The sequence below is a fragment of the Puma concolor genome, chromosome D4 (assembly GCF_028749965.1).
Source record: "Puma concolor isolate L17-30 chromosome D4, mPumCon1.1.hap2, whole genome shotgun sequence".
In the NCBI taxonomy this organism is placed as follows: Eukaryota; Metazoa; Chordata; class Mammalia; order Carnivora; family Felidae; genus Puma; species Puma concolor.
This window is the reverse complement of record NC_141679.1, coordinates 95350106-95373084: the sequence shown is the minus strand read 5'-3', so window position 1 is coordinate 95373084 and position 22979 is coordinate 95350106. Positions and strand designations below refer to the sequence as shown.

General features: G+C 47.7%; 1 protein-coding gene across 10 annotated transcripts in view; it reads right to left on the bottom strand.

Annotated features, from left to right (window-relative positions):
- The window catches only part of EHMT1 (euchromatic histone lysine methyltransferase 1), a 155522-nt gene that overhangs the window by 51483 nt on the left and 81060 nt on the right, over positions 1 to 22979 (bottom strand). For 8 of the 10 annotated variants that reach the window (XM_086684651.1, XM_086684652.1, XM_086684657.1 and 5 more), the window contains 6 exons: positions 19684 to 19864; positions 16952 to 17109; positions 16436 to 16624; positions 5710 to 5787; positions 4061 to 4181; positions 303 to 434 (listed from right to left, as the gene is read on the bottom strand). In XM_086684651.1, coding sequence (XP_086540777.1) covers positions 303 to 434; positions 4061 to 4181; positions 5710 to 5787; positions 16436 to 16624; positions 16952 to 17109; positions 19684 to 19864 — 859 coding nt within the window. The remainder of the gene's footprint in view (positions 1 to 302; positions 435 to 4060; positions 4182 to 5709; positions 5788 to 16435; positions 16625 to 16951; positions 17110 to 19683; positions 19865 to 22979) is intronic. The other 2 variants (XM_086684650.1, XM_086684659.1) reach the window with 1 other exon arrangement.

Below are 22979 nucleotides of genomic sequence, written 5' to 3'. Positions count from 1 at the left end.
ATTTCCTGAGTCAGCAGGGCAGGAAGACACCTTTCCATCAGGAGCTCTACGTAAGAACGTGTCTGGCTGACAGAGGGAAATGGAAGCCGTGACCACCGACAACCTGATCTTGTGTGAGATGTGTCACTCTAGTGCTGTGGGTGACCAGGCAAACACGCCCCTGAGGGTCCACTCAGCCACCTTTTAGGGATGCAATTAATCAAACATTCCGTTACTACCCACCAGGGGTCATCACGTTAATACAAGGCCACCCCCAGCAAAAGCAAGTTGGTGCCTGGTCTGGTCATGGCACCGACATTCACCTTCTGCGTGTGAGGGCAGCGTTCCCTTGACACGGAGATCCAGGGAGTCCAGAGAAACTTCCATGTACCCCGTGCTGTCTCCTGGTGCCGTCTGCTCTGTGCTTCCTGAAGATGACGTATATGCTTCAGAACCTGCATTCAAAACGGACTCATGAAACACTGCACCGGGGCCACGCCTCTCCCGCAGAGACCACGGAGAATGCTGATTAACCCATTCAAGACAACAAATTCAAACCCAACCACTGCCCAGGCCACTGAAGCCTCATTATTATTTTCTTTCCTGTGCATCCTTCTGCTAATTCCCCATGTCCACAGACTGTTCATGGGAGGAGGGGGAGCTGTATCAAGAAAAATGAGGAACTGACATGTGAAAACATCTTTCTCTGGAATTACATCAAGTTAGGTAAAAACTGATCAAATAATCAAGGAAACAGATAAAAACATAGTAAATCAATGTTCTGTAAATACTACTTTAAAAAAAAAAACAGGGGTGCCTGGGTGGCTCAGTCGGTTGAGCATCCAACTCTTCATTTCGGCTCAGGTCATGATCCCAGGGTTGTGGGATCGAGCCCCGTGTTGGGCTCTGTGCTGAGCATGGAGTCTGCTTGGGATTCTCTCTCTCCCTCTGCCCCTCCCTTGCTTGCAGTCTCTCTAAGATAAAAATTAAAAAAAAAAAAAAAAAAGCTTCAAAAATAAAGCACAAAAATCTGATTTGCAGGTGTGAAAGACCAACTAATAAAAAGTAGCTGAACTACTGACAATAGCCAAAGTGGGGAAAGAGCCCAAATGTCCATCGATGGATGAATGGATAAAGAAGATGTGGCATATATATACACAATGGAGCAGTACCTGGCAATCAAAAAGAATGAAATCTTGCCATTTGCAACTATGTGGATGGAACTAGAGGTTATTATGCTAAGCGAAATTAGCCAATCAGAGACAGACAAATATCATATGACTTCACTCATATGAGGACTTTAAGACACAGAAGAGATGAACATAAGGGAAGGGAAGCAAAAATAATATAAAAACAGGGAGAGGGACAAAACAGAAGAGACTTTTAGATATGGAAAACAAACAGAGGGTTACTGGAGGGGTTGTGGGAGGGGGGATGGGCTAAATGGGTAAGGGCATTAAGGAACCTATCCCTGAAATCACTGTTGCACTATATGCTAACTAACCTGGACGTAAATTAAAAGAAAAAAAAAAAAAAAAAAAAAGTAGCCGAGAAGCCACCCCACGCTGTGTGCAATGTTCCTGGAAAACCTGCCCAACCCCACAGACATCTGAGTTCAGGATTCACAGGGAAAGGACACAGGACTACAGGGACACGTCCACCTGTCAGACACGGTGGTTTATGAAGGGTATCACATACCACAGGGCAAACAATCTGAATGCAATTGAGGAGCCTGTGAAATGAGGGCTAACTAGACTCAGGCTTCCTGTGCCCTCGAGCCAGCCTGTCCACACATCCCCAGAGAGCCCGCGTGGGTCCTTGCCATTGTGAGCGGACTTCACCAGGGAGGCCTGTGGATAGCACGCACCTACACAGGGTAATATCTAAAGCCAGCAAACGGCAGGTGTCCGTATTTCACACCAAGCTTCCGAACATTAGTAACCGATGATATGTCAGTGATCACACGTAAGTGAGCCATAACTCAGAGCAGTGTGGCATCTGAGGCCTTTGAATGCGTGCCACACTCTGTACCTTGGCTCACCGACAGACAGGAAGAAGCCAACCACGGTGAGAAATCATCACCACCAATCTGAAGAACATGAGTAGTCTGTGCAATCTTAAACACTTTGCAGAAAGAAGTACAATTCAAATTCCTGTGTGAATAAACATTGAAGCATGCTTCTTACGCATCATATCCAAGTCTTGGGGTCTAGCAACGCTTCTGTTCGCCTGCATAAAAGCCACATGGGCTGGTCACCCGCAGCAAAGAGAAGAGGAAACGTGAGTGAAGGAGACGGAGCTCATGGGAGGCTCGAGGGCGCCACACACAGCTCTCCTCTGCTCTGGGGGGACAGTTCTGCCTCCCTGCCACCCACTCAACAAACCGACGTGTGCACCGGGGGGCTGGAGACGAACAGCACAAGCCCCTCGGCTCTGGGTGCTGGTGTAAACATAAGCAAGCAAATGAAACAGCCCCTACGGCAACTGTCGACAAAGGTTCACAGGGCGACACAGAAAGCTGTCAATTTAAGCAATGATGCAGAACTGGGCATCCCCACGCAAAACGAGAGTGGCCCTGCTGCACACCATACACAGCACTAGCTCACAACTTCAAGAAGAAAATACAGGACAAAATCCTTGTGATCTGACTTAGTGAAAGATTTCAGAGATCCTAAAAAGCATTTTAAAAGAAAATAATTGATAAATTAGACCTCAACAAAATTTTTTAAGCTTTTACTAGGCGTATGTATTTGCAAAACATGTATATAACAAAAGATTTGTACCTGAAAACTGAAAGAACTCTTGGAAGTCAATGAGAAGGTGTACAATCTGATTTTTAAATGAGGGAAGGAGAGAAACCTTGACAAAGGAAGGTACACAGGGCCACGGTGAGCCACCTCACTACTCACTGGCTAAATACAAAGTGAAGGCGCAGGGAGGCCCGCAGAGCCCCAGCAGCGCCGGGACTGAAGAGGCCGGGCCATGACAAGGGTGGCAAGGACACGGAGGGGTGGAGCTCTCATGCTGCTGTGGGAAAGTAAAAGAGAGCAGTATTCAGGTTTCTTACTGAAAACCGTCCGGTATTTACCTAAAAAATTAGACATACAGCATATAACTTAGGCATTCCACTCCTAAATATTTACCCAAGATAAATGAAGGCATCTGTTTAATGAAGATCATATACAAATGTTCGTAGCAGTTTTATCTGGAAGAAGCAAAAACCGGAAAGAGCCCAAATGTCCATCAACAGGTGAAGGATAAACCACAGGACAGCCACACCATGGCCAACTTTCCACCGGTACTACAACGTGGAGGACTCAAAAAGTAATGCACAAAGAAGCCACTGGGGAAAGGGTACCTACCCAATGATCCACTCAAATAGAGCCCTAGACAGTGCTAACCAATCTGCATACAGAGCACGGAGGAGAGAGCCTAGGGACAGGAAGGGCTGGCTGGGAAGAGGGAAAGGCCACCAAGTGACAGCAAGGCATTCACTCCGGGGCCTGTACTGGAGGTCTCAGGGTCATACACGTGCGTGAAAAGTCACCACCTTACACATGAATTACATACACTCTATCACAAGCAACAAATCTTGTGCAACAAAGCTGTAAGAAGTGACCTTTGGCCCACTAGGCCTGCTCACCTTCTGGATTTCAGGGTCATTTCGTTCCCTGATCCTCTTTTAACAAAATTATTTCCAGAACAGGGGAATGTGACCAAAGGGTCAAAAGCCACTGTGTGGACCCGGGCTGACACTGCCTGCACCTGACACCGAGGGTAGACACAGTAACCATAACAATGTTCACAAGCCACAGATTGTGGGACACACAGGGAAGGAGATGAATGACCCCCATCAGCTCAACATTCAACAACGGAGCCAGCATCAGGGGAGGTTTGCCAGAAGGAAGCCACCTGAGGATCACCTGAGTGCCTGTAACAAGGTCCAGATATTCTCCCCCTTAAAACAGAGGAGCCCTTTTTCTAATGAAATCCTATGTAGAAGCCCCACCCCCACCCCAGGCCAGCTTCCTGTGGCCCCACCGCCACCCAGAGTGTCTGCAAGTGTGGACACCACGTTTACCCAGGATACTGCTTTGCTTCTTTTTATTTCTCCGCCTCCGTTTCCTAGCAGGCTTGATCCAGGGGCTGTCAGGCTTCCCTTTCCTCTTGAGAAACTTCTTCTTGATACTGGATTCAGAACTCTGAGAACCAAAGGGGCAGGAATAGAAAAAGCAAAGCATGAGAGCTCCTGAAAAGCAAAAGGTACCAGAAGTTTTGTTTTCCTGCAAAACAGAATACCTACTATATCGTGATTCTTCAACTGGAAGATTAATTTCACTTCCAGACATTTTTCTGATCTCATTCTTAAAAATACTCATGTTTTCCCCTAAATCACTCTAAGTTGTTATTTTACAGACCAAAAAAAAAAAAAAAAAAAAGGAAGACCAAGAACATTTAAATGGAATTTATAAATCTTATTCGAATTTGGCACAAAAAAGAATGAGGAGGTTCTACTCAGGAACTGAATAAATAACCTCTCAGTGAGCAAATCCACTTTTACTTTATGCATCCATTCATTCTGCTTATGAGAAAAGAAACACTCAAGGCCTCAATTTGCTTCAGAATCTATGTCCACGTTAATTATCTACATGGAGGACAAGGAAAGAAGTTATAATTAATTCGTAATATTTTAAGATTTTTATGACTACCTATTTCTAAAGTCTGGATGCAGAAAGGCATCTAATGACCACGAATTAGAAACAAACCCACAGAACTGCCACCTGTCACCGGTCTAATGCGAGGACCTCACATTCCTGCTCACTACGGACACACAGAGGAGCTGGAAAAGACTGTTCCAAAGACAGAGGAGCATGCGGGCCCTTCCGGCCCCCGGTGCCCGATGCCTGGCTCTGACCACGGCGGGCCAGCACACACAGGACCCCTCTGCCACATCACAAGCAGCCCGATGCAGCCTGTGCTGCATCCCCTCTGCCTCACCCCCGCCCCCCCTTACTGCCAAACTTCAGACCCAACTTCCGCAAGCACTACCCCCAAGCTCGCTGTTGCTTTCAACCCGCCATTCCAGAGAAACGAAGGCTTATCGCCCGACCCAATCATCCCTCCCAGGGCCTCTTCTCGTGACACACTGACGCCAGTGGCCACCGTCTCCCTCTTGAAAGCATTTCTCAGCTCACGTGACCCTCCCCAGTCTCACATCAACTCCTCCTTCTCTGCCTAATGTGTACCTGTTGGGTGCTTCCCAGGCCCCACCCTAGGGCTCGTGCTCTCCCCCATTTCCAAGCCCTGCTCCTCCATTCCCACAGACCCAGCGCCCCCGCCCTCTGGCCCCTCACCTGCATGTGACACCCAGCCCGCAAAAGGTTCTGCCGCTCCACCTCAGACACCTCAGATCCTTCCTTCCCCCTCACACTGGTCACCGGGCAGAATCATGGCCGCTGTCCTCGCCGTCCGCTCTTCCCCGTCCCACCACCCCTCGCACCAGAGCCCCGACCTCCGCCCGGATGGCCGCCTGGCCCGGACCGTCCCATGAGTGCCCGTGCCAAGCCTTTGGCTCTCTGCTCAGCGGTCATTCTCACGCTCCTCGCCAAGGTCTGGGACCTGAGTCACAGGCCCTGATTCCAAGCACACACTCCCAACGACGGCCGGACTACAGAGCTTCTTGCTTTACTCTGCCACCACACACAGATGAGAGCGCAGGGCTGGGGTTACCAGATCGGACTCGTCTCCATCCTCGTCCTCCTCCCCGGTGCCGGCTGATTCCTGCTCCTCTTCAGACTCGCCGTCCGTCTGGTCGGCCACACAATGAGCCAGAAAGAAAATACAACCGATGAGACCCTTCAGTGGAGGGGACTCCATAAAAATACATTACCAGACACCCAGGCGGTCAGCGCCGGAGACGCATGCGTGCAGGCGGGGTGGGGCAAACACAAGTGCCATGTCCACAACGTGCCCGGGGCCCGGGGCCCACTCCCTGCTCGAGAGCCCCATCCCAGGCGGGCTGCCCCTTCGCTCTATTTCTGTACTGATCAGAAGGCAGCTCCCCCAGCATGTAAGAGACCATCAGCTGTACGTCTAAGATCAGTGCACTCGGTGCATTTTATGTGGAGCAGAATTCAATTAAAAAGTAATAAAACAAGGGCGCCTGGGAGGCTTAGCCTTTTAAGCGTCCAACTTCGGCTCGGGTCATGATCTCACGGTTTGTGGGTTCGGGCCACGCGTCCGGCTCTGTGCCGACAGCTCAGAGCCCGGAGCCTGCTTCGGATTCTGTGTCTCCCTCTCTCTCTGCCCCTCCCCCGCTCACGCTCTGTGTCTCTCTCAAAAATAAAAGTTTCAAAAAAATGTTTAAAAAAGTCACAAAACATGCACAGTAAAAAGATTTCCAGAGGCCACAAAATGATAACAGAATGCAAAACCCACCCTCGACCCCACCCAAGGTCCAGGGCAGCCCCAGGGCCATCACACTAGTGCTTCTCACACTCCCTCCGACCAAGGTTTCGCACAAATGGGCCTGAACGCGTAATTTCTTATTCCATGAAATTTCTTATTCCACAAAAAAAGTAACAGGTTTTTCCTCAGACAAGTAAAGCATGCTTCTGCCTGCTGCCTGGCAGAACACCAAACACAACTTCGTGAATGAAACTTTCTTGTGATTGCAACATGTTTTGGAACTCCCTCTGTATCAAAGCAACACAGGTACCTCATTTTTTTCTGCTGTATTTATCTTTTCTATCCACACAGGTAATACATGGACACAAAGACACTAAAACGTGTGGGTATCCATTCACCCCTTTTCCACCCACTCCGAGGCAGGGATGTGGTCACACACACCCCGGGCCTGGTTCTTCGTGGGGTGGCACACAGTAACTTTCCCGTCCCCTAATCGACAGGCCCCCTAGTCAGCTTCACAATGAGGCTGCGTTCTACACAAGCCAAGCTCCTCCATGACAGACCTACAGACACATGCTGCTCTCTGCAGATGTGGGGTTCCCAAACTGCTGCCACCAGCAGTGCCCACGGAGGTACCACGAGCCCTCCAGAGGGGTGGTGTGGTCACTTTGGTCTCCATTCCCCAAGGACACAAGGGGCTGAGCAAGACGTCTCCCACAGCTTCACATACTTTCCTATTTCTTGCACTGTGTCTCATGTGACCAAATCCTCAGTCCAAACTGCGTCCTTGCCTCCTCATTCATCAGTAGGAGCTACACACATAAAAGACGGCAATCCTTTGTCTGTTAAATAGTTATAAATATTTTCCCTATCAAGTCACGCTTTGCTTCTGGTATTTCTTATTCCACAAAAATGTTGAGACTTTATCTGGGCACTCAAACCTGCCCATCTTTCCCTTTGGGGGTTCTGGGTTTGTGTCTCCCACCAGAAGGCCTTCTTTATTTGAAACTAAAATATAATTTCTAACATTTTCTTCCACAGTTCAATATTTTATGTCGACACCTCAAATCTTCTGTAATTCACTTTTTAAAACAACAGCTTTACTGAGATATAATTTACCTGCCCTAAAAGTCATGCTTTTAAAGTATAAAATTCAGTGGTTGTTAGCATCCTGAGTTGTGCAGCCATCGCCGCTAATTCCAGAATGGAGTTAATACTTGCTATGTGCCATGATGTAAAAAGCCCACCTCCACTTTCTCCCCCGAAAGATCAATTGTCCCAATGACACTTACTGGAAAGTTCATGATCCCTTGACCACAAACTAAAAACCTCATCCTTACAGCACACTACATTTTCACGTACAAACAGGTTTGTCACGGATTTCCTGTTCCGCTCACTCAATGCTTTCCCATTTCTGCAGAAATCCCCGTGTAATCACTCCCCAGTAGTTGTCACTGCCGTTCCCTCTCCCTGTGCTTGCTGCACACAATTCCCATAACAGCTGTTTTACAGAAACTGCTGTTAAGGTTTTGATGAGAATTACCCTGGACTTCCATGTAAAGTGGGGAGGAGGAAACAACAATCTTCTCATTCAGACAAGTATGGGTTTCGGCTCATATGAAAAACAGGTCTTCCCTCAGACAAAAAATGAATCTTCACTCAGCAAACAATGGGTTTTCCCTCAAACAACTGGCCTTTCCCTCAAACAATGGGTCTACACTCAGACCAACAATAGGTTTACAATCACACATTGAACAGGTCTTCACTCAGAAAAAGAGTTTGAGTCTTCACTCACACAAGTAACAGGTCTTCTCTCGGAAAAGTGATGGGTATTCACTTGGACAAGTGACAGGTCTTCACCCAGACAAACAACAGTGTTACCTGAGACAAGTAGTAACAAGTCTTCCCTCAGAAAAACAATGGGTCTTCTCTCAGACAAACAAGGGGTCATCCCTCACTCAAGTAAAGGGTCGTCCCTCAGACAAACAATGTGTCTTCCCGCAGCAAGTAACAGGTTTTTCCCCAGACAAGTAAAGGGTCTTCCTTCAGAATAACGGGTCTTCCCCCAGACAAGGAGAGAGTCTGCTCCCAGACAAATCATGGGTCTTCACTCAGACAAACAGGTCCTCCCTCTGAGAAACCATGGGTTTCCCTCAGACAAGTAACACATCTTCCCTCAGACAAGGAAGAAGTCATCGTCAGACAAGTAACAGGTCTTCCCTCAAACACTGGTTCCTTCCCAAATAATGGGTCTTCCCTCAGACAAGTAAAGGGTCCTTTCTCAGACAAACAATGGGACTTTCCTCAGCAGGTAACAGGTTTTCTTTCCCTCAGACAAGTAGAGGGTCTTCCCTCAGAAAAACAACGGGTTTTCCCCCAGATGAGTACAGGGTTTCTCTCAGACAAATCATGGATCTTCAAACAATGGGTTTTCCCTCAGACAAACAATGGGTTTTCCCTCAGACAAGGAAAGGGTTTCCTTCAGACAAGCGACAGGTCTTCCCTCCAACAAACAATGGGTCTTGCCTCAGACAAACAACAGGTCTTTGCTCAGAAAAACAAAGAGTCTTCCCTCAGACAAATAAAAGGTCTTTCCTCAGATACCAAGGGGTCTTTCCTCACACAAGTAACAGGTCTTCCTTCAGACAAACAATTGAGTCTCTCCTCAGATGAACCACAGGTTCACACAAGTAAAGGGTCGTCCCTCAGACAGACAATGGGTCTTCCCGCAGCAAGTAACAGACTGTTCCTCAGACAAGTAGAGGGTCTCCCCTCAGAAAAACGGGTCTTCCCCCAGACAAGGAGAGGGTCTTCTCTCAGACAAATCACAGGTGTTCTCTCAGACAAGTAATGGGTCTTCCCTCAGAGAAGTAACAGGTCCTCCCTCAGACAAACCATGGGTTTCCCTCAGACAAGTAACAGGTCTTCCGTCAGACAAGGGTCTTCCTTCAGAGAAGTAACAGGTCTTCCCTCAAAAACTGGTTCCTCCCCCAAACAATGGATCTTCCCTCAGCAAGTTAACAGGTTTTCCTCAGACAAGGAAAGCATCTTCCTTCAGACAAGTAACAAGCCCCTCTTCAAACACTGGTTCTTCCCTCAGACAAACACTGGGTCTTCCCTCAAACACTACCAGGTCTTCCCTCAGAAAAAGAACGGGTCTTCCCACAGACAAACAATGAGTCTTTGCTCAGAAAAACAAAGGGTCTTCCCTCAGACTGGTAAAAGGTCCTTCCTTACACAAGTAAAAGGTCTTTCCTTGGACAAGGAAAGGGTCTTCCCTCAGACAAGTAAAAGGTCTTCCCCCAGACAAACAATGGGTTTTCCCTCAGACTAAACATGGGTTTCCCTCAGACAAGCAACAGGTCTTCCCCCAGACAAGGAAAGGGTCTTCCTTCAGATAAGTAACAGGTCTTCCTTCAAATACCTAGTTCTTCCCTCAGACAAACACTGGTTCTTCCCTCAGACGAGTAAAAGGTCTTCTTTCAGACAAGGAAAGGGTCTTCCCTCAAACAAGTAAAGGATCTTTCTTGAGACAAGTAACAGGTCTTTCCTCAGACAAGTAAAGAGTTGTCTCTCAGACAAACAATGGGTCTTCCCTCACCAGGTAACGGGTTTTCCCTCAGACAGGTAGAGGGTCTTCCCCCAGACAAGTAGAGGGTCTTCTCTCAGACATACAATGGGTTTTCCCTCAGACAAGTAACAGGTCTTCCCTCAAATACCGGTTCCTCCCGCAGACAAACAATGGGTCTTCCCTCAGACAAGGAAAGGGTTTTTCCTTAGACAAGTAAAAGGCCTTTCCTCAGACCAACAAGGGGTCTTCCCTCAGATAAACAATGGATCTTCCCTCAGACAACAACAGGTCTTTGCTCAGAAAAACAACCGGTCTTCCCTCAGCAAGTAACAGGTCTTCCCTCAAACAAACAATGGATCTTTCCTCAAACAATGGGTCTTTGCTCAGAAAAACAAAGGGTCTTCCCTCAGACAAGTAACAGTTCTTCTCTCAGACAAGGAAAGGGTCTTCCCTCAGATAAACAATGGGTTTTCCCTCAGATAAGGAAAGGGTCTTCCTTCAGACAAGTAACAGGTCTTCCCTCAAACACTGGTTCTTCCCCAAACAATGGGTCTTCCCTCAGACAAGTAAAGGATCTTTCCTTAGACAAGTAAAAGGTCTTTCCTCAGACAAACAAGGGTCTTTCCTCAGACAAGTAAAAGGTCGTCTCTCAGACAAACGATGGGTCTTCCCTCAGCAAATAAAAGGTTTTGCCTCAGACAAATAGAGGGACCTCCCCCAGACAAGTAGAGGGTCTTCCCTCCAACAAACAATGGGTTTTTCCTGAGACAAACCATGGGTTTCCCTTAGACAAACAACAGGTCTTCCCTCAGACAAGGAAAGAGTCTTCCCTCAGGGAAGTAACAGGTTTTCCCTCAGACAAACAAAGGGTTTTCCCTCACACAAGTAACAGTCCTCCCTCAAACACCGGTTCTTCCCTCAGACAAACAACGGTCTTTGCTCAGAAAAACAAAGGGTCTTCCCTCAGACAAGTTAACAGGTGTTCCTCAGACAAACAATGGGGTCTTCACTCAGGCCAAGTAAAGAGTCTTCACTCAGACAAACAATGCCTTTTTTCTCAGGAAATTAATAGGTCTTTCTGTGAACCTATGTCTCTTTTTCAACCTCTTTCAGCAAAGTTTCCGTTTTTCTCTTCCAGGTAACAGACATTTCCCATTAAATGTATTACTAAGTACCCTGGTGACATTGAAAACTTACAGTTTTAGGTGGGATCCTATGGTTTTTGTTTTTCAAAGAGTCCTTTTGTTTTAAAGATCCATTGGCAAATTTATCTTCTTCAAGACAATCCATGTGTGTGTGGATACACAAGATTGGTCAAGTGTTGGCAATTGTTCACTATTACCTATATGTTTGCATAGCCTGACATTTTCTATCTAGAAAACTTAAAAAATACTCCTAGAAATGACTGGTATTTTTTTAAATGTTTATTTATTTATTTTTGAGGGGTTGGGGAGAAAACACAAGTGGATGAGGGGCAGAGAGAGAGGGAGATACAGAATCCAAAGCAGGCTCCAGGCTCTAAGCTCAGAGTCCAACACGGGGCTCGAACTTAGGAACTGTGAGATCACGACCTGAGCCAAAGTCGGACGCTTAATCATCTGAGCCACCCAACCACCCTGGCATTACTGGTATTATTTTTTCTTTTTTTTTTTTTTTTTTTTTTTTTTTTTAACGTTTATTTATTTTTGGGACAGAGAGAGACAGAGCATGAACGGGGGAGGGGCAGAGAGAGAGGGAGACACAGAATCGGAAACAGGCTCCAGGCTCTGCCATCAGCCCAGAGCCCGACGCGGGGCTCGAACCCACGGACCGCGAGATCGTGACCCGGCTGAAGCCGGACGCTTAACCGACTGCGCCACCCAGGCGCCCCGGCATTACTGGTATTATTGATATTGCTACCATTACATTTTCTAACTGGCTATTGCAACCACACAAGAAAATGAATGGTTTCAGGTCTTAATTACATGTAAGTTCGACTCACTAGTTATAACAGTTCCTCAGCTGATTTTCTTGAATTCTTTAGACAGATGATTATATTCTTGGCAAACTCTTCTCCCTTGTCCTTTTAAATATTAATGTTTCCTTCTAGTTCTCATCTTATAGCATCACAGCAAGAATGATAAACCACTGCAGTGTTCATGTTAGTGGGGAAAGGACCAATCCCTCCCTCTTTTATTAGAAATGTTTTAAAATGCTCACCACTAAGTAACCTTCCTTGGAAGGACTCTGAGTCCTTTAGTCAGGTTTATTTAATATAAATTATCTTTATATGCCATTAGGTAGTTTCTATTTTTTAAAGATTGAGCAATGAAACTGCCCATTGAAATAGGCAGAATAACAACGTAGTCGATTCCAGTTCTTCCGAAACTCATGTAAAGTGACTACAAAGGAAGCGATAAGCATTACTATACAGGGGTTGTCTGGTAACTGCACATGTGATGGTTGCAAGAAGTAAAGCACAAGATGAAAACCTGAGGAGACTGGAAAAAAAGTGTACCAGCTGGCATGACTGAAGTCTGACGTGGATCAGAGACATAAGTGAGCCAGGAATAGATCATACAGGGTGGGGAAAGGCTCCGCAGGTGGGTGGCAAGCAGGAGACCCTGATGCCACAGGATACGACTCCACTCACCAGGCCCCGTTACAGCCTTGGGCTAGGAGGTAAGGGTCCAGCCCTCCCCTAACCAATGCCCCGAACGACTGCGGCACAAGATGGCCGTGCGACACGTCCTGAGACTGGCTTCCAACCCAAATGACAGGACAAGAATGCCAATCAGATCAGTGAAAAGGCAGCCACAGTGGAAAAAGATATGTTGGGAGGGCGCCTGGCGGCTCAGTCTGATTTTGGCTCAGGTCATGATCTCATGGTTCGTGAGTTCGAGCCCCACGTCGGGCTCCCCGTTGGCAGTGTGGAACCTGCTTGGGATGCTCGCTCTCTCTTCTCTCTCTCTGCCCCTCCCTTGCTCACACTTTCTCTCTCGCTCAAAATAAATAAATAAATAACTTAAAAAAAAAAAAAAAGAAAAAAGAAGATATGTTGGCAACACATACAACAGGAGCTTATTTCCTACAAAATGATTTTTAAAAAGGACAACTAACCAGATAAGTGGTTGAGTCCTCAACAGGCACTTCACAAAAAAAGGCATCCAAATGGCAAATAAGCATATGAAAAAGTAGCCAAGCTTCAGGGAAATTCGGGAAATGCAAATCAGAACTGTAACACCACTACACTCTCTGGGCAATACCAAGTCTGTCAAGCCAGGGCGGCAGGACACTCATGTGCGGCATGCAGGAGAGCTGTGTGGCCGTGCCTTCCGCTGCTCCCATAACATGGCAACCCCAGCATGGGTGTACACCCAGGGACACACGAGAACGCTCACAGCAATGTCATCTGTAATGGTCCCAAACTGGAAACAGCTCAAATATCCATCAACAGTGGAACGGATACATAAATTAGAACAGTCATCCAAAGGAAGACTGTACTGTGGTGGTTCTGGAATGTTCCAGTCTCAGGAACCCTTTGCTCTATTAAAAATTACTGAGAATGACAAAGCACTTCTCTTGATCTAGGTTATGTCCATTAGCGTTCACTAGTGTACAAATTTAAACTGGGAAATGTTTAAACCCCGTGTAACTCTGATGAGCAAGAGTGAAAAAGGTAAACAGCATCTTAGCATGATTACAATAATAGTTTTGACCCCATGCACCCTCTGAAAGGATCTGAGACCCCTAGACCACTTTATAATCCACTGTGTGTAACAATGAAAATGAACAGATATAATACTGAGTGAAACAAGCCTCACTCTGAAAAAGACAATCGTGTGCATGACCCCACTGACACAAAGCACAGCAAGGGCAAAGACAAGGCTGTGGTGACTAGGAGGGCGCACAGGGGAGGCCACGACAGCCCCGGCCTGTGAGCTGGGTGATAACACATGGGTACAGTCACTCTCATGAGTGAACTATTCCTTGTCACAGTGGCAATCATGAGGTCATCCCCTAAATCCAAGAAACATATATAAAAGGCTGGTTTTTCTCATTTAAGCTGTTAATCTAATAAGTCCTATCAACAGACTCCCTGTCATAAATCAGTGTCTTCTTGGGGGGAAGCCCCACCTTCTCTACGATCACTATTATGGGAATATACAGTTGTATCTCACCAATATTGTACTTAGGATTAAAAGTGAATTTGGCCTCAGAAGAAGCTAGCATCCATTCCCCTCGTTCTCTATTTTCTGGAACGCTTCACATAAGAACCCTATTACTGTGTATTAGCATTGCCGATCTATTTAGATTTGTTCCTGTCATCTTATTTGGTTTTCCACTTGGCCACACTTTCCTCTTGATTCTGCTTCCACTTGTTTCCTGATTCTTTTTGTTGGCTTGATATCCAGTTAATTTTGTTCCTTTATATCAATGTGTAGAGTTATTTGCTGTTAGTCAGTGTCTAGATTCTCCCTGGAAGAGGAGAACCTCAATCAAAAACAGAATCCACGGGGTGCCTGGCTGGCTCAGTTGGTGAAGTGTGCGACTCCTGACCTTGGGGATGTGAGTTCGAGTCCCACATGGGATGTAGAGATCACTTAAAAATAAAATCTTAAAAAAGAGAGACAGAGAGAGAATCCAGAAACAGAGTTAACTCCATATGCCATATGGTGTTCGATAAAGGTGGCATTTCAAATCAACGGGGGAAAGAAACATCAGTCAATAAATGGTGTTGACATCGTGTGGCTAACCATTTTGAGGGAAGCTATGGGACCCTGACCTCACATTTTGTCTAAAAAGCTTTATTGAGATAGAATTTATATACCATAAAATACACCCATTTTGAATGTATCTACCTCATATTTTATCCCAAATCAAATGTATGAGTCAAATATTTATAAAGAATGAGACCAATGAAGTATAAGACAGCTTACATTAACTTATTCAAAATCACCATTAAGAAAGGTCCGCTTATCGTAATTAGAACACAGAACCCAGAAATCATAAAGAGACAGACTAGTAGCCGTGGCTTCTGATACAAGAAAAGAAACTCCCAAAACTCTGAAAGCTGGAGGGACATACTTTACACGTGCCAAAGGCCGTATCTACACAGCACAACACTTTGACTCAAAGTGTAAAAAGATGATCAGCAAAATTATAGATTTCAAACAGGTCATTTTTTCTTTTTTTTTTTTTTTTTCCAACGTTTATTTATTTTTGGGACAGAGAGAGACAGGGCATGAACGGGGGAAGGGCAGAGAGAGAGGGAGACACAGAATCGGAAACAGGCTCCAGGTTCTGAGCCATCAGCCCAGAGCCTGACGCGGGGCTCGAACTCACGGACCGCGAGATCGTGACCTGGCTGAAGTCGGACGCTTAACCGACTGCGCCACCCAGGTGCCCCCAGGTCATTTTTTCAATGAACTCACCTGGCACTTCTCTGCCTACCACAAGTTTTAGAAACCTCATCAGATACGACAGCCCATCTTATATAAAGATGGTCCAAAGTTCTCTCCAAAAAGTAGGATACACAAATCAGCAGGATCACACCCATCTGTGACCGCCTGATTCTCAACCCCTCCTGGCCCTCCTCCTCTACTTCATCCCCCTGAGAACTACGAGCATAATGCAGGCCCACAAGTCAGCATCTGCTCAGGAACTGGGTTCCGCCCGGCTCTGCGCCCAGTGCCCCCGGAGACTCTGCCCGGTGCTGAGCTCCGGGGCTGCCTGCACGCAGTGCCCTGTGACTGAGCTGACGTACTGCCACCTCCCAGAGCACATCCTTGGGTGGACACGGAGGAATTGCGTCTGACGAGGACATGCCTGGCACACCAGGATACAGCCAGTGTTAGCGGACTGCACATAACCGCTCCACAGGCCCGGTCGGCAGCACCGATTGCTCACTCCAACCAAGACAAGAGAGGCCTCCCGGTGTCAGCACCTCCCCTGGAGGAACACCGCACCTGTGGCGCACCTAGGACTTCGCAAGGTCGGTCACGCCAAGGCCAGCGATAAGCAGCCACCACTGGCACGCAGTCTGCCATCAGTGTATTCCTGTCCATGCAGAGCCCAAAGAAGCTCCAGACATTTACTTCAGAGAGTGCTGTACAAGAAGACAAACACTCATCTGATGAAAATAAGTCCAAAACTTCGAGAAATAGAATGCAAAGACCTAAGTCAGAAGAAAACAGGGAAGGGGTGCCAGGGTGGCTCAGTGGGTTGTGCATCAGACTCTGGATCTCCACTCAGGTCATGATCCCAGGGCCCGGACAGAGCAGGGCCTGCTCAGGATTCTCTCCCTCTGACCCTCCCCCACTCACATGCACACTTGTGAGTGCGCTCTCTCTCTCTCTCTCTCTCTCTCAAAATAAATAAACTTTTTAAAAAAGAGAGAGAGAAGAAGAAGGAAACAGGGAAATGACTGGGGCTGAGAGGGCCAGACTGCCCCTCTCAGGACCGTAAGCCCCTCCCTGAGAGGGGAGAAGGGCCTACCTTCTGGGTGCGGTCGGCCTCTGGCACAACCCCCTTAGAGGTCCTGCTGTCCTCCGTGGGGAACGCGGCGGCCTGCTCAGCCCCCTGGTCCTCGTCCTCATCCAGCTCCTCCGACTCGTCCTCCTCCGAGTCCAGCTCCAAGCTCTCCCCATTCACGTGGAGGGTGCTGGCACCCAGGTCCTTGTCGCCCTGGAACACGGGCAAGGGCACATCTGTCACTCAGAACCCCAGCATCAAGAGCAACGTGCCAACTCCTGCCAGGGTGTGGCCTGTGGGGTGGGATGCAGAGACCCTGCCGCTGGGGGAAGGGCCAGGAAGGAGGAAGGGATGAGGGGGCAGGGAGCACTGGGCAGGAGGCTGTACCCCAGAGCGAGGCACCTCAGAGCCTAGGTTCCTTCAAAATGGACCGAGGTCATCAAATTACCGACAACCTCACATGGTGCTCTCGTGGCCAAAGAGGTCCTGACAGAGACGTGGGTTTCCAAGCACGTGTGCAACCAACCAGGCACGCCTTACCTTAGAGCCCACAGTGGAATGAGTTATACTCTTAAACATCTCAATCACCGTCCTCTGTTTTAATACTTTGGTCTTTTTCTTAGGAACCAGGCTATAGGTTCCCATTCTTCGTTTTTTCTTCCGAGATACTGCAGCTGCTAAAACAAAAGGCAAGCAAGCTAAAAAAAAAAAAAAAGTCAAAAGGGGACAAGAGAGGAAAAAGAAATACCATTCAAATGTTTTTTAAAGGTAGGTGATAATTCACAAATTCTGATTACCAAAATCATCAGCTTGCCACAAAAGTGACAGGCATTTCTTGTTTCAAGTGGCACAGAGAAAGCTGCTAAGACTTTACAGATCATTTGTTTTGCGCACAATAAACACTCAGCCCTGTGCACGGCGAACACTATGAGCCCGCAGCAAGCAGGCATAAGTGTAAGGGCAAACCCACCGCCCACCAGCAGCAGGGCCCTGGAGCGCCCTCCACACTTGGTCCCCTGCCTCTGGACGGTCCCGTCTCTAGTACCGGTGCGGCTGCATGAGGGAGGCTGAAGGGGGGAAGGCGGCCTTGCTGCCCATCACTGGAGATGGGTCCAGTCTGCCTCCCTGAGACTCTGCTCCTCACCCACGTCGAGGAGCACACGGCACAATCTCTAGATGTGTCCGCCTCTAAAGAGAGTGTGGCCATGCAGCATAGGCCACCGTCATTCCCTGGACCGTTTCCCAGCACCTTACACCTCACCAAGCAGTCCACCAACCGAAGGGAAAGAAGTATGTGAAGCAAACCACACACGTACACGAGGTCAAGGGAGACACAGGACAGGAAAAAGCAAACGTCTGGGGGTCTGAGGTTTCCAGACAACAGCTGGGGCTCCTGGGGACTGAGGACTCCTAAGCCTGTTCTGAATAAAGCAGCTCCAGGTTGACTTGTTTTATAGAATGAGGCTGTTGGGGCCCCAGGTGGCTCAGTCAGTTAAGCATCCAACTTCGGCTCAGGTCATGATCTCATGGTTCATGGGTTCGAGCGCCGCATCCGGCTCTGTGCCAACAGCTCAGAGTCTGGAGCCTGCTTCAGATTCTGTGTCTCCCTCTCTCTCTGCCCCTCCCCTCCCCACACTCTGTTTCTCTCTCTCCAAAAATAAATAGACATTAAAAATTAAAAAAAAAAAAAAAAACAGAATGAGGCTGTCTATAATAACTTTTTCCTTTTTAAGTTCTAGGCTTTAAAAAAAAATCTGAAAACCACTCTTCTAAAGGGCTATAAAACCTCTATTCCATTCCATTTTTGTTCCACAAAGCAGAGGAAAAGAGCATTGGAAAAGCATGCAAGAGCGTAAACTATGCCACAGTAAGGGCAGACAGCCCTTACACATGCAGACAGCCCCACATGTGGCATTGAGGACACCAGGCGTGCCTCAGCCCTAGGCCAAGGGGCACACAGGACACTTGAGACAGTCATCCACGCAGCCCTGCACCCCACTGGGGTGGCTCTGAGCGCATAACTGGTCACAAGGAAACACGGCTCTGTCTTTCCTGTGCTAGAACGGGGTGACTGGTGCCAGGCACAGCTGTGCCCAAGCTGAGACGGAGAGTAAGATGCACTTTGCAGCCACTGAGTCTGCCTGGCCTTCCTGTTTGTGCTACGACAGGATGGGAAAGGAACGAAGCTCTGGGGCCAGCACCACAGTAATTTAAAATACTGATGGAGAGAAAAGACCGGCTCCAACACTCCACCCACCCCCCCACTCCCCCCCCCCCCCCCAGGGAAGATAGCACAACGGGGCAAAGGAAGGAACGAGGTCTGAAGAAGAAAGTAGACAGAGGCGGTCTACCCGGACAAGGTCACAGAGGGCTGTATCCACACGTGCCCCACTCATCCCAGCAGACCTGACCAGAGGCAAGGAGCACCCCCCACCCCACCTCGGCAGGCTTTCTGCAACTCCTATGGCACTGACAGGTGCACCATCTGTCCTGTGATAAGGCAAGGCGGCCATGGTGGTACTTCCCTCTGCAGGAGACACTCCCAGGCACAGAAGTTGTGGTTTTGTACCCTTTCCAGGAGGTGACATCAGAAGTGCCTGATACACAGGACAACCTCACAGAAAGGTCCTTTCTGCACTGGGGAGAGTCACCTCATCTCTGTAGGAACTATGGGTGTCTCAGAGGCTCCAGAGGGAGGCCCCTTGCTCGAGACACGCTCACCCCAGTATACTCCCTGTGGGGCTGCTCCTGCAGCCCCACCTCCTGCAGAGGCCTGGATAAGAGATCAAATGTTCACCTACTCCCTCAATTGACCATGGACAGAAGCAAGCTCAAATGAGTGAGAAATGCCCATGGGAAGTGGCTGATCACAGAATCAAACCACCCTTCTCTACAACCTTAACCCAAAGGTCTCCCCAACACACTGTTGTTTCCAACAGCACTTAATTTATAAACTGGGGGGCAGGGGGAAGTTCTCAAATCTAAAGTCTTCTATCCAATCAGAACAAGGGGGGGCAAGACTTAATGAAAACAATCTTCATTTTGAGATTGAAAACAGGCATAGAAACCAACGTCGGGATTCAACAGGTTTCAGAACAGAGGTCTGACATCCCTCTGCAGGTTTACGGGTGAGCAGAGAAGGGCCCGTCGACCCTGACCCCACTCCCTTACAGCACACATGCATTCACAGTCAACAAGTTTCTAGTTTCGAGAGGTGTGGGTTCAGCACACACACTCAGAGAGCAGAGACAGTTGTCAGGTCTCCCTATTACCTGTCTGTGACTTTGTGGTGGCCACGTAGCACTGATTTTGAGGTAGTGATTGATGAAGGGGTGGGAAGGGGGGTAAAAGCTGCTGTCGTCCAAAATCAGAAAGGTTTTTGTTGATCTCCTCTTTTGGCTCCTCATGATCTCGAGCTTCTCGAACTTCTCTGGGATCCTTACTGGTTGCATGCTTGAAAACAAAGACAATTAATAACTGTAATTACACACAAGCAGATCGTCACTGACACAACATGCCCCCAAAACACCGTTCCTTTCCCCCATAAACTTGCCTTGACCAAGAAAGAAGATAAAGTACAAAGCCTGCCGCCATCAGAGGGCCTGGCGCTGGTGCACGTGTGCCAGGCCACCCCTTGGATGACGTGGGCCAGCATCTGCAAGCTCAAAATGGTGTTGACAAGAACGAGGAGGAAAAGGAGTAGAGAGAAGCAGCGACAGTGACTGTATGTGGCACACAAGCCCTGAAATGTTGTCTACCTGGTCCTTCACAGGAAGAGTCTGCTAACACCTGATTTAGGTAAATGTATTGGTTATGGAAGTGCTTTCACGGCCTATCATTTTCAAGGCTGCCCTTGCAACATCCTCCCCAACCCCAATGGCACAACAGATACCCATGCTACATTTTTTAACTTATCTTTTGCTCACAGTTTTACCAGTCTCCTAAATCTGTTTTCAGTCTCAGCCTTCCAAGACTCTGGCAGCCTGCAGTACTGTCGTCAGCCCTCATCCTGATTAGCAATGTTGCCTTAGTTCCAGACTGCCTAGACACAGCTAACCCTCTCCCCTCCATCTACTTCCCTAAAATCACCTGCAGCCTCGAAATACTTGGACCTCGTATCAAATTCCATTTAACCAAGTTTTGTTATGCACGCAGTAAGGGCAATAACAGTGAAGAAAGAAGCATCCTTCAACAGTGCTGGGAAACAGGATCTCCACATGCAAAACAATAGAGCCAGACTCTCACCACCCGCTACACGCAAACATTAGTTCAGAATGGACCAACGACCTGAACTGTAAAAAAAACTCTAAAACTCTTAGAAGAAAACACAGGAAAAGCTTCATGACACTGGATTTTGCAGTGATTTCTTGGATATGATACCAAAAGCACAGGCAACAAAAGAAAAATCAGATAAATTAGACTTCTTCAAAATTAAAAATTTCTGTTCATCAAAGGATACAATCAACAGAATGAACAGGCAACCTATATAGAATGGGAGAAATTATTTGCATATCACATATCTGATAAGCGATTAATATCCAGAATACATAAAGAGCTCCTACAACTCAGCAACAAAACAAACAACCTGATTAAAAAATGGGCAAAGCATCTGATTACACAGTTCTCCAAAGAAGACATTCAACATGAAAAGATGTTCAACATCACTAATCTTCAGGAAAATGCAAATCAAAACCATAGTATCTCCTCACACCATTAGGATGGCTACTATAAAAACCAAAAACTGTCTATTATACCTCAATTAAACACACACACACACACACACACACACACACACACACACAGAAAACAAATGTTGAAAAGGACATGAAGAAATTAGAACCCTTGTGCACTGTTGGTGGGAACATAAAATGGCAGAGCCGCTGTGGAGAACAGTTAGGCAGTTTCTCAAAAAGCTAAACATAGAATTACCATGTGATCCAGCAATCCCACTTTGGATATATACCTAAAAGAATTGAAAACAGAATCTCAAAGAGCTATTTGTACACAATTGTTCATGGCAGTGTCATTCACAACAGCCATGGGGCAGAAGCAACCCAAGGGTCCGCTGACAGGTGAAAGGATAAACAAAATGTGCTCCGGCCACACCACAGAATATTAGCCTTAAAAAGGAGGGAAATCCCAACACCTGCTACAACGTGGATGAACCTGGAGGACACCGTGCTGAGTGAGGACACCATGCTGAGTGAGATGAGCCCGTCACAGGGGGACACATCCTGTAGGAGTGGACACTCACAGGAGGTCCTGGAGGAGTCAGAGCCACAGACATGGAGGGGGGTGGTGGGGTGGGGCTGGGGGAGGGGAGGGTCCATGTGTAACAGGACAGAGTCCAGTCTGGGAAGATGAACACGTTCTGGGGACAGACGGAGGGACGGCTGCACGACAACATGAATGCGCTTGATGCCCCTGCCCTTAAAAGTGAACCTGCTTGGGGCGCCTGGGTGGCTCAGTCGGTTGGGCGTCCGACTTCAGCCTAGGTCGTGATCTCTCGGTTCATGAGTTCAGGCCCCGCGTAGAACTCTGTTGACGGCTCAGAGCCTGGAGTCTGCTTCGGATTCTGTGCCTTCCTTTCTCTCTGCCCCTCCCCTACTCATACTCTGTCTCTCAAAAATAAATAAACGTTAAAAAAATTTTTTTAATAAATAAATAAAAACTAAAATTAAAAAAAGTGAGCCTGCTTGGGAGCATGGCCAGTGGCTGACAGCCCAAAGGGACTTACATGGCTCAGCGACCCTGTGTGCTTGTAGCTTGGCTGGGAATGTGGCTCAGCCCTGGAGCGCCCTTCCTTCCTCTCTCAGCCCTACCCTCTTCCCCACCACCTCCACAATTAACCTGCCCTCGGCACACAGTTACTACCCACATGTAACTTGTCAGCTCTGTAAAATTCTTCAGTCTCTCTCAAACATACCAGATCTGTCTCTGAAGTCACTGCTGGAACACAAGAGTCAGAGAATGTTCCTTTCTGTCTCCTACAAACTACCACGCAGAATGTGCAGCCACAGTAACTCTCCGCCTCCACCAGCTAATATAGGCAAATGCAAAAGATGATTTTACAGTATACATACACAGGAAGCAAAAATTAAACCTGAGGAGTAAACAGTCATATGAGGCTAATTCTCACTTGGGCCCAAAATCTTTAAGATATTATTTCTGAAAATCTGAAAAAAAAAAAAAATCAAGAGCTGCTGAACTTAGGTGAAGATTCTAGACTACCAGGGCTCTACTATCAGACAAAAGCAAAAAAGATAAGAGAGACACGATCTGCTTCCCATACAGGTAGGATAGTGTCTTACTTCACGGAGGGGTGCCCACTGCTATGACAGAGCCTTGAGCACCCAGGCAGCTTAGGCCTCCCCCACGCAGAGGGGCAGTCATGGGCTGTGAAGAAGGTTACCTGCATTGCCACAGACGCAACAGGGTTTGGCTCTTGCTGGCCCTCCCTGCCCCCAGCACTCTGCACGTCGCCTCTCCAGTTCTGCCTGGAGGCCACTCCCTGAGCCACCAGCCAGGCCCATGTTGGCTCAGTGTGAGCTCTCTCCTTCCAGACACT